General features: G+C 38.4%; 1 protein-coding gene across 3 annotated transcripts in view; it reads right to left on the bottom strand.

Moving 5' to 3' along the window:
• Positions 1 to 11,196, bottom strand: part of LOC131546926 (TGF-beta receptor type-1) — a 118,675-nt gene extending 107,479 nt beyond the window's left edge. For 2 of the 3 annotated variants that reach the window (XM_058787062.1, XM_058787065.1), the window contains exon 1: positions 11,014 to 11,196. In XM_058787062.1, coding sequence (XP_058643045.1) covers positions 11,014 to 11,077 — 64 coding nt within the window. In that variant the 5' untranslated portion in view covers positions 11,078 to 11,196. Of the gene's footprint in view, positions 1 to 4,840; positions 4,980 to 6,109; positions 6,462 to 11,013 lie in introns of those variants that run through there. The other variant, XM_058787063.1, reaches the window with a different exon arrangement.
• Positions 11,197 to 12,338: the final 1,142 nt, after the last annotated feature.

Here is a 12,338-nt window from a genome sequence, read left to right as displayed (position 1 = left end):
GATCGGAGTGGAGGGTCTCGGGGCACCCAAAAGGCTGGATCACCGTCCTCCAAAGCACGCCAGCCGTGGCCTCCACTACCCCCACCATCAATCCTTCTTCAAGCTCAGGAGAAGGAGCCAACGCTAAACCACTCTCACCGGTCACCGGGAGTCTGGACAGCACATCCGCATTAGTGTGTTCTTTGCCAGGCCGATATTTTAGCTGGTAATCATAATTGGCCAACTGGGCTACCCAACGCTGTTCCACTGCCCCCAACTTGGCCGTCTGTAAGTGAACCAGAGGGTTATTGTCGGTTACTACCATCACTTTAGCTCCCCACAAATAATCTTTAAACTTCTCACTCACAGCCCACTTCATCGCCAGAAGTTCTATCTTGAAGGAGCTATAGTTGGAAGCGTTCCGCTCCACTGGGTGCAGGCTCCGGCTTGCGTATGCAATGACCCTCTCCACTCCCTGTTGTTGCTGCGCCAGCACGGCTCCCAATCCTGCGTTACTGGCATCGGTGTATACGATAAAAGGTTGAGAAAAGTCAGCATACGCCAGGATTGGGGCCCGCAATAATTCCTGTTTAAGACTCCGGAAAGCTGTTTCACACGCCGGATCCCAAACCACAGAGGGGGACCCCCGGCTCCGGGAACGTCCAGTGCCCGCTAGAAGATGGTTTAAGGTCTTGGCAATTTCCGAAAAGCCTTTGATAAAGCGCCTGTAATACCCCACGAAGCCCAGGAAAGATCTCACTTGCCGAACGGTCTTGGGTGGCTCCCAATCCTGAACCGCAGACACATTCTCTGGGTCGGGGGAAACCCCTGCAGCACTAACACGATGCCCCAAAAACTTCACCTCTTTCCTGAGCAGCTGGCACTTGTCCGGACGTAGCTTCAACCCGTATTTTTCCATAGCCTGGAACACTTGTTCCAGGTGAAGCAAATGGGAGGCGAAGTCTGGAGAAAACAAAATGACATCGTCCAGGTAGACCAAGGTAGTATCGACCAACTGCCCTCCCAGGCACCGCTGAATCAGCCACTGGAAGGTCGCAGGGGCATTACACAAGCCAAACGGCATCCTGTCCCACTCAAAGAGCCCAAAGGGGGTGGTAAAAGCAGTTTTCTCCCGATCCTTCTCCTCTACCTGGACCTGCCAGTACCCACTGGCCAAGTCCAATGTCGAGTACCATGCAGCCTGAGTCAGACTAGTCAGAGAGTCCTCGATCCACGGCAGTGGGAACGCATTCTTCTTCGTCAAATTATTCAACCTCCGGGAGTCGACACAGAACCTCCAGGCGCCCGTCTTCTTCCGTACCAGAACAATTGGAGCCGCCCAAGGACTGCTACTGTCCCGGATGATGCCTCCCTCCAACATTCCCTTCAGCAGTGTGCGGATCTGTGTAGAGGGTCGGTGGTACGGGGCGATACCATTCCCGGCTGGGTGCCGCGTCGCCCGTGGGTATCTGATGCTTAACAACACCAGTGCAACCATAATCCTCTTCATGAGTGGAGAACACATGCTGCCATTTAATCAAAAGATGCCGGAGCTGACGTTGTTGATCCTCCTCCATGCCCTCTCCCTCCAAGGAGTCTCCCCCAAGATGTTCTGGCACAGGATATGGGTTCACATTCCGCTCTCTTACGGAAACCCGGCCCCGATGGACCATGGCCAGCCCTCGGGCCACCTCAAGGGACTGACAGTCCTGATGGGGTTCTACAAGGACCCAGTTTTCCGGTCCATATGACCCAGCAAGCAACCTGGCCCAGATGACAGCCTCACTCCGTGCTGGAACTGACAGAGCATACCGGCAGACCACCCGGCCGATGTCCTCGCGGTCCTCCCTACTACCAGCCGCATGAATCCTACGACAATCGGCCAGGATACGTTCCCACTCTTGTCTTTCGGTCGTCGGCGGCGCCTGAACCGGCCTGTTCTTAAACAGCTCCTCCCAACAGTCTGCGATGACAGTCAGTTAACTCTCAGCACATAGAATCTTTTTCATCTAGATATCACGCTATAGAGACTGTGTCTGTTCCCCGAACTAGAAAATACAGAAAACATCCAAACCAAAGTAATAGTAACAATTTAATTGATGTTCAACAAATAAAAAACCGATATAATACAGATAAACACATGATAAAGCTTGGCTTATTGAATATTAGATCCCTTTCTTCAAAAGCACTTTTTGTAAATGATATGTTCACTGACCATAAACTAGATGTGCTTTGTCTGACAGAAACCTGGCTAAAACAAGATGATTACATTACTTTAAACGAGTCTACACCCCAAGATTACTGTTACAAACATGAACCGCGTCCAAAAGGTAAAGGGGGAGGTGTTGCTACAATTTATAGAAATATTTTCAGTATCTCTCAGAGGTCGGGTTTCAAGTATAATTCGTTTGAAGTAATGGTGCTTCATATAACGTTATCCAAAGAAACAAGTGTTAATGATAAATCCCCTGTGATGTTTGTACTGGCTACTGTATACAGGCCACCAGGGCACCATACAGACTTTTTAAAGAATTTTCTGATCTTCTATCGGAGTTAGTGCTGACTGCAGATAAAGTCCTAATCGTTGGTGATTTTAATATCCAAGTTGATAATGAAAGAGATTCGTTGGGATCAGCATTTATAGACATTCTAAACTCAATTGGTGTTAAACAACACGTGTCAGGACCTACTCATTGTCGAAATCATACTCTAGATTTAATACTGTCACATGGAATTGATGTCAGTGGCGTTGAAATTTTACAGCAGAGCGATGATATCTCAGATCATTATTTAGTCTCCTGTATATTCCATATAGCTAAAGCTGTAAAGCCAACTTCTTGTTACAAATATGGTAGAACCATCACTTCTACCACAAAAGACTGCTTTATAAATAATCTTCCTGACTTATCTCAGTTCCTCAGTATATCCAATAGCTCAGAACAACTTGATGATGTAACAGGAACTATGGACTCTCTCTTTTCTAGCACTCTAGATGCGGTTGCTCCTTTACACTTAAGGAAGATTAAGGATAAGAGTCCAACACCGTGCTATAATGAGCACACCCGCGCCCTAAAGAGAGCAGCCCGGAAAATGGAGCGCAGCTGGAGGAAAACTAAATTAGAGGTATTTTGTTTAGCTTGGCGGGAAAGTACCCTATCCTACAGAAAAGCATTAAAAACTGCTAGATCTGATTACTTTTTGTCTCTTCTAGAAGAAAACAAACATAACCCTCGGTATTTATTCAATACAGTAAGTAAATTAACGAAAAATTAAGCATCAACAGGTGTTGGCATTTCCCAAGAGCATAGCAGTAATGACTTTATGAACTACTTCACTTCCAAGATCGATACTATCAGAGATAAAATTGTATCCTTGCAGCCGTCAGCTACAGTATCACATCAGATAGCGCACTATAGATCCCCTGAGGAACAATTTCATTCATTCTCTACTGTGGGAGAGGAAGAATTGTATAAACTTGTTAAATCATCTAAACCAACAACATGTATGTTAGACCCGATTCCATCTAAACTACTAAAAGAGCTGCTTCCAGAAGTCATAGATCCTCTTTTGGCTATTATTAATTCATCATTGTCATTAGGATATGTCCCCAAAACCTTCAAATTGGCTGTTATTAAGCCTCTCATTAAAAAACCACAACTTGACCCCAAAGATCTAGTTAATTACAGTCCGATCTCAAATCTCCCTTTTCTGTCAAAGATACTAGAAAAGGTAGTATCCTTTATAATAGTATAATTCCAGTCAGGATTTAGATCGTATCATAGTACTGAGACTGCTCTCATTAGAGTTACAAATGACCTGCTTCTATCATCTGATCTTGGTTGTATCTCTTTATTAATTCTACTGGATCTTAGCGCTGCGTTCGACACTATCGACCACAACATTCTTTTGAATAGACTAGAAAACTTTGTTGGCATTAGTGGAAGTGCCTTAGCATGGTTCAAATCGTACTTATCTGACCGCCATCAGTTCATAGCAGTGAATGAAGAGGTATCATATCGATCACAAGTGCAGTATGGAGTACCTCAAGGCTCAGTACTAGGGCCGCTACTTTTCACGCTTTATATGTTACCCTTGGGAGATATTATCAGGAGACATGGGGTTAGCTTTCACTGTTATGCTGATGATACTCAGCTCTATATTTCTTCGCGGCCCGGTGAAACACACCAAATTGAGAAACTAACAGAATTAGGCTGCATTAATTAGATCAACCGGAACCGGGAACACTCCCCATAACACACGATGTACTCGTTACATCGTAAGTTGAATGGCATCTACGCTAATATTTGTCTGTTTCTTTCCTAGTCTGTTTCTCAGTCCGTATCCGATCAGATGGTGCCAAGAGATGATGTCTACAGCCCTGATCGTCAGCGGAGACCAGGATACCCAGATGACCCCCAGAGATATATCCCCAGATCACGCCCCAATCACCACTCTATTCCTCTCGCTCCCGCACCTGATCGCAATTCCAGTCGTCAATCCTGTCACTTGCCCATACACCCGGAACCGGCAGCCTCCCCCACCAAAAGTGTCCCCTACGGAAACTCGGGCTCCATTTCAAGTTCCTGCCTGTACGAGATTCGTCACCCGTGACATTTCTATATATATATATATATATATATATATTTACCATATTATGTGACTGTGACTCAATTCGTTGAGTTTCGGTTCATCATTCTGAAGTGCTCCTGTTCAAGACGAGAGGGCAAGCGCATCATCTGTTTTCCTATTTTTTATTATTATTATTATTATTATTATTTTAAACACAACGTTTTGCTGATATTGTGAATGCACACAAATAAAAGTAGACCCTTTACAGTTCCGAATGATGTATTACTCTTACCTTTATGAGCAAAAATTATGGCGTATTTGAAGTTGTTTCCACTATCAAGAAAAAAAATGCAAGTGACAGCTCTGGCGCCTCCATGTCCTGCAAAGTGTGCTTCAGCATCCACTCTTCGCACAAACGATTAGATATGCACCTATAGGGCACATTTATACAGTTTAAATATTTAAACTAACATTGTGATATGCTTGAACTGTTTTATATCTATACATTTTATTTTAGGTCATTTAAGTCGTGATGATTTGAGAAGGCTAAATTGATCGAACACATAGGCTACGATCAGATCTGTCTGCTGCTGGCCGCTTGGTCGTTACTTAAAAAATAAGAATAAAAAAAATGCTCCAAACTTTTTTCTAAATTAACTATAAAAAAACGAAAGGTTGTGCTATAGTTACTAGTAACTTACTTACTGTAATAATATTACTTTTTACACTAACTAGTAGTGTAACTAATTACTAATAAGATTTAAGTAATAATATTACAGTTATCATCCATAATACAGCTAGTTACTTGTAATGCCTCAACCCCGCTGATTTAAAATCCAACAATCAAATAATTCCAAGATTTATTTTCATAATTTTTACAACTCGCACATGCATGTGATGTCCCCGGTGCAGCAGGCAAGCTTGGAATATTGGAATAGCTTACATTCAGCAGCTATATATTGCATCATATTGATTTTGTTAAGAAAAAAATATTAGTAGTATAATTACAATTAGTATAATTAGTATAATTAGTCTTCTCATGTAAACAGTTCATCGAATCTTTCAATCGGAATGATTTTATAATATATTACATTCTTTGAGTAACTAGCCCAACACTGTTCATTACTCATAAAATGTGGTCTGACCTTAATTTAACTCACAGGGCGTTTACATGTACACTTTTTTGTCATTCCGATTAAAATCATTCCGATTGAAAGATTCGATGAACTGTTTACATGAGACGTTATCTAATCCGATATGGTGTTTACATGTGCCTGTGCTTTCGATTTTAGGATATGCTAATAGCCTACAGTGACAACAAAAACAAGTCACCAGAGGAAAAAACGCCCATATTTACGTTAATATTTTTAATATCTGTTTGCACTTGCTTAGAATAAACGGTTAATATTTGAATCCCTTGCGTTCATTCGAGCGCTCAGTCATATGACCAGAACGCGATCATAGAAATCATATGTCCCTCTGTAATGCAGCTGAGATTAATTGTACTCTGATACTACAAAGTTGTACTGTACTTAAATGGAACAAATACACGATTTCTTACCAAGAGTTGCTGAACAATGAATCAAAGGAGCATTGCTTTATCACAATCGTGTTTCGTACAACATTCATGGCGTGAGCACGTAAATTCAAGCAGATCGGAAATTATGAATTATCTCTACTGTAGTGTCGGTGTCCCCAAATCACAGAATGTACCGTTGCCGACATCATCACGTTCACGTTCTGACGACCCGACCTCTGGACGTGATGACGTAGACGCAAAGTAATCGGTTTAAAGTGTTTACATGGCAGGATTTTAATTTTGTTCGGTTTATAGAAAGGTTTATCCCACCCCTCTCAAACCGATTACAATTTCATTCGGTTTGGGCATTTTTATTCCGATTGAGGTGTTTATATGGAGCATTTTCATTCGGATTGGACTTTTAAACCGATTACAATGCTCCATGTAAACACACCTACTTATAGACACACACTATCTGACGAAACTAATAACACACTAACAGTTGTATTTTTGACATTTTATTTAATGCATGCATTAATCATTCACAGTGCAGAGTAGTAAAACTTCCACCATAATATGGCTATTTAAAAGACGTCTGAACAATACTGGACCATCCTTCCCCACCAGTCTGTTTTAGTTCATACATATTTATGGTTTGTCTTGATACAACAGCATCTCAATTGACTTGAGGTCAGAACTCAGTAAAACACGTATTTTCTTTTTTTTATACCATTCTTTCGTTGATTTATTCAGCTTTTTACTGTGCTTTGGGTTTACTTGTTCCAGCCTGCCCTGTCAATGATTGCTCATTGTCTTAAAAAACAATTGTATGGCATTAGTTAGTCATATAGTGTATGTCTGTAATTGTGTCTTAGATGAAGATCAAACCACATTTCATGAATAACTGATTTAGATTAAGATTTTTATAGATGGCTTGTGGATATATCAAAATACTGGCTGACAAGATGACTCCCAGTCTGCAGAAGCTTGGTAGAAGAAGATTATTCCAGCATGATAACAATGCAAACCACACTGCCAAAATCACACAAGAGTTTCTAAAGAAATAAAGTGAAAAATATGACTTGGCCAAGTTGTCACCTGACTTTAATCCAATAAAACACCTTGGGGGTATCATAATAAGAAAAGGTATACCGACACAACCCCTGCAGCAAAGAGAAAAAAAAATAAATAAAACAATTCTCTCTGAAATGTGTGCAACATGTTTGTTGCATTGAATGACTTTGGGGCCTGTGTTTTTAACATAGTATATCTAAATTATTTGTTTTTAATTTTATGTAAAAGCAAATACTCCACAGTTCAACTTATAATTAATGAGAGGTGATACAATTTTGAGTCTTTTGACATTGTGTCCAACACCCAAATACCATGATCAGTGAGTACAAAGTGGCTCTTTCTATCATTGTTGTCCTGGGTCTTGATATTGCCTAACAATAAACAACCTTAAACAAACCAGTGGAATATATAAGTAATCTTGTTAACCTATATATTTTTAGAACCCATGGCCAGTTGCTATTTGTGCTGTGTGACAGGAGGTTTTTAGGTTATGTAAGCAGGTTCTTACTCTCAGACTGCAGCGAAAAGCTCTATAATGCAGCTTAGTATAATCTAAGGCTGTCTGTAACACACCTGCATGGCTGTATGTGTGCGAACTGCCTCTTTCTAAGGCATTTCTTTTCAACCGAGGGGGTTACAAATGTAATCTAGGAGGACTGATATAATTCTTAATAACTGTAAAAAACAAAAAAAACAAAAAAAACAGCTTTTTCCCCTAATTTAGATGTATTTATTTCTAATATAATTGAGGTGTAAACTTTAAGTAAAGCTTTACAGTGTAATAGTTACAATGCAATGCAACAGCCCCTAAGAACCAAATTCTTATCTTCAGATTTAGGAGTTTGGATCACTAACCACTAAGCAAAAAGTCATGGTCATGGAGGTTTTGGTCTTGATCTAACTATTTAACTGTTATTCTGTTATGTAAGTCTGGGTTTGGGCAATTAAGGCAGGACAAATCAAGAGAAACAGTGCAGCCTCTAAGAATGCAAATATCAACACAAGGTTAATGCTGTGACAATTTAAAAGTGGTTTGAGTATCTAAGAAAAGCTCTACAGAACTGTAGTAAATTATTAGCGTCCAAGCACAGAAGTTCTGTAGGCACCTATTGTTATTGTTAGTGTTCTTCTTTTTCCTACTCTTCAGTCTATGGCAGCCTATAGAACTGTTTATAGGAAAGTCAGAAGCACACAGTGGACAGTCAATTAAAAAAAAGCTAATTTTTTCAAAAATAGTCATTAACCATAACCTAACTATAGCAAGTTTGGAGTCTCTATACCAAACCCTCTAATGCCACCAGCAGCTCAGAGTTATACTTATTGCTCGTTCGCTGGCTTTTAGATAAAAGTGACTGCTAAATGATTAAATGTAAATGCTTATAAAAACAAAATCTTTTTTCCTCTGATTCGCTGGCTCACACCAAATCAAATGTACCCTATGACATCAGTTCTAGACAGTTTGTCAAATTTTCATGAAAATTAACTATTATCATCTCCAGACAATGCTGCCAAACATGTATCAAGAGGTTTTTCATAGACCAAACCATTCTCATTTATTTCTTTAACAAAATTGTCAGCAGAGCACAGAATAATGCACGACTAATAACTTATTAATAGTTTGACCAAAATCATGAAACAGACTCTTTAGATTCTGTATGGCATATCAAGTCAAACAATTTTCAGTTCTCCCATGTAAGCAAAACATTTTTATTTTATTTTTTTTGGCATTTTCCGATAAACTGAGCACTTTTTAGGAAGATTTAGAATCTATGGATAATAGTATCAATGCTCCAGCAAAGCTATGCAACATGAATAAATTATGTAGATTACAATACTTTTCACAATGCTGTTCTTAAATACTGTTATCATTTACTTAGGGTTACCAAGACTTACCGTCACTGTGGTAATTTCTGTCTGCTCATTTGTGAGATATGCTGTTGATTGTATTTTGCTAATCGAAACAAAATAAAATTTTTATGTGGCAGTAACCGTGCTAAGACTGTTACATGTATTTCTCCCCGCAAGATCATTCAGGCATGTTAGGGCTCAAGGGATCTATTTGAAACTCCTAGACGTTCTGTGCAACCTTCACCGAATTTTACACAGATCATCATCACACCATGCTGGTAAAATGCTAAAAACTTATTAATATCTCAAAGAGCTTTTATTTAACTAATTACCAAATTTGAAATCAAGGAGATGCAAAGTGTTTTATGAAATATCTTGACAACACTACTGCTTACTGCAATGAAACTTAAAGCCTGCCAAATCATGAACGCGCTCTGGTGCACCATGCCATGCCTTTTTGTTTAGCTCCTCATTTTGACTGTTTTGGGCTTGATAAACTGCAGAAGGCAAACAAACAAGAAATATGATGGTAATTTACACTACATTATTGTAATTATTATTACTGCTATCTTAATCTTCATTTATATGGCAATCTATATTGAGTACTTAGATTGAACATTCACTAACACTTTGCCTCACAAAGGTCAAACAACTCTTTTCATGTATTTCTGCTGCTTCTCATTCCAGCTGCACTGAAATAAAAATATCATACTGTATTTGGCCATTTACTCATGTCTGTGAAAAGTAAATGCTTTCTTAGAACTAATTCACACTGAACCGACAGATGCTAACCAATACAGACAATCATCAGATTACAGAACATCGCTTCATCATACACATAGATTAAACATGTTCAGTCAGTAAAAACAAATCCCCTTGGTAAGTGTCAGTCGGAGCAGTGGAAATGACACTGTAAAAAAAATTCTATAGTTTTTACAAAATAATTTTGGCAGCTGTGGTCGCCAGAATAATTTAGTAAAAAATACAGAAAAACTGTAAACACATTTACAGAACAAAACTGTTATTTACAAACAAGGAAATTTGAATGTGAACCACTAAATTCAACAATACACACTGCTATTAAAATCAGTTTTGTACCTTTAACATACTGACAACGACCATAATAATGCAGCTGGTAAAAGAGAAAGCCACATGAAGAATCAAAGCTCATCACAAGTAGCTTCGCCACAAGCAGAAGTATATACTGATATATAGAAGATGCACAGAGTCATTCATGTAAACACAAAACACCATCATGGTAACACACATGATACTTAAATAATGCAATAAACTTTCATTGAACAACATAAGATGTAACATAAAGCCCAAATGTACATAATCGATAACAAAAACTATTAAAAAACATGATTTATTAATCAAAATGCTTTCAAATGTGGAGTGTCACGCAGGGAATTCTGGTAATATCAGTTTACAGTTTTTGACTAAATTATACATTGATTTGTTATTTTTTACTTCTAAAAACTGTTCAATTAACAGCATTTTACTGTAAAATTACATGAAATGGCTGGTTAGATCTTTTACAATTTTTCCCTTTATATAGTACGGGAACTTTCTGTTAACCTATTAACCGTTTTTTTCAGTAGCATTTTTACAAAATTTTACTGTTAAAATTACAAATTTTTTACAGTGTTGCCTTTAGAGATGTGTTTTCCTAAGTAAACACCCGTCTCTGCTTTTAAGTGATCTGGACGCACCTGTGAACACCTGTTTCACCAGGCACTGGTCTGATCTTTTGACTTTAACCAGTTCATTACATAATGCTCAGAGTTCGTCTAAAAAAAAAAAGTAAGTTAAGCATAATCATAGCAGAATGAGGCGGTCATTAGGTTCACAGCAGTGTAACGTCATCTAAATACAGTAAGAAGATTACACAGCATTATTATGACTATGAACTCAGCTTTATTTACAGTTGCAGCTTTATTTACTGTTGCAGTCACAAATATTCTTCCACTTTTTGGTCTAAAAACATGTTTAATAGAGAACTGGCAAAGCAGAAACTGTACCTGCAGTGAGTTGCACAAATGTGAAGAGTAAAAGCGCCGCTTCTGAGCACCTGGGATAAGACATGACATCTGTCACTCTCTGCGCATCAAAACATCCACCTTTATAGACAAAATCATCATGACTCTGTTCTGCTGCATTTCCACAGTGACTGCTTGCATTGCTCAACTCAAAATAAACCCCAGAGCAACTAGACACGTAGAGAGAGACTTGCTCCGCCTCTTGTGGCTTAATGTAAGAGGATTACAGAGAGTGAGAGACAGAGAGAGAGAGAGAGAGAGAGAGAGAGAGAGCGAGCAGCAGCAGGGGTGCACCAGAAACTCAGACGCCATGACTGAGAAACACCAATAACCTTGTAAAGGAACTATAGAATATAATATTTATTCATTTCCTGATAAGAATTCCTGGAATCATATAAGTTTTAGGACCTGGCTGCTGTGATTGGTCTAGAGAGTTTATGGCTTTTAAGCGATAACACATGGACCCACTTTGTCCTTAACTATGTACTTAAATTTAAATTAATCATTTAATACAATGTGCATACATGTTTTTACATTGTACTTATATTTGAAAACCCCATCCTGTAATCACATTTGTAATTATTTATTTCTGTAGTTACATCTATAATTACACTGCTGAGTCTGACCCACCCTTACACCTAACCATATCACCAAACCTGCTCCTAACCTTAACCGTTTTCCACTTCAATAGCAGCAAAAGTTTGTTTTATTTTTTTATGTATTTAAGTATGCATGCATATATGTATATATTTATTTATTTATTTTCATTTTATTGAAGTAATCAACTTTCTTTTTTTTTTTAGTTAAACGTTTTATTGTCATGAAAATAATAAGATGACCTTGTGGCTTTTAAAGGGAGTATGATATACACTGACACGCAGAGACTTCCTCAGTGGCTCAAATATATATATATAAAATAAATAAAAATCATCACTATGGAGTAACATGGAGTAATTCCTATTTGTTGCATGATTTTCTAAACTGTTAAACTGTTCTTGACATAACAGCCTGCAGGTGGCACCTGGACTTTATTGAACCAACTACGATAAATCAATATTCAGTACATAAATAAGAGTAAACTGACAAACTGTGTAACAGCAGATAAAAATAAATCGGATTTTATTTTATTATTTTATTTTATTTATTTTTTACTTTTGTGTGATTTGTAACTGTTTTGTGTATGTTGTCATATTAATTGTAATTCAAATTACTGACCAAAATATTATCTTTGATAACACTCGACTTTGGAGTTTTTGCTTTTAAAGCATGAGGGGAACAAATGCCATTTTTCTTTTTCCTTTTTTAAA

This window comes from Onychostoma macrolepis, chromosome 09, assembly GCF_012432095.1.
Source record: "Onychostoma macrolepis isolate SWU-2019 chromosome 09, ASM1243209v1, whole genome shotgun sequence".
NCBI lineage: Eukaryota > Metazoa > Chordata > Actinopteri > Cypriniformes > Cyprinidae > Onychostoma > Onychostoma macrolepis.
Note: the sequence above shows the minus strand (reverse complement) of the source record. Positions and strands in the feature narration are given on the sequence as shown.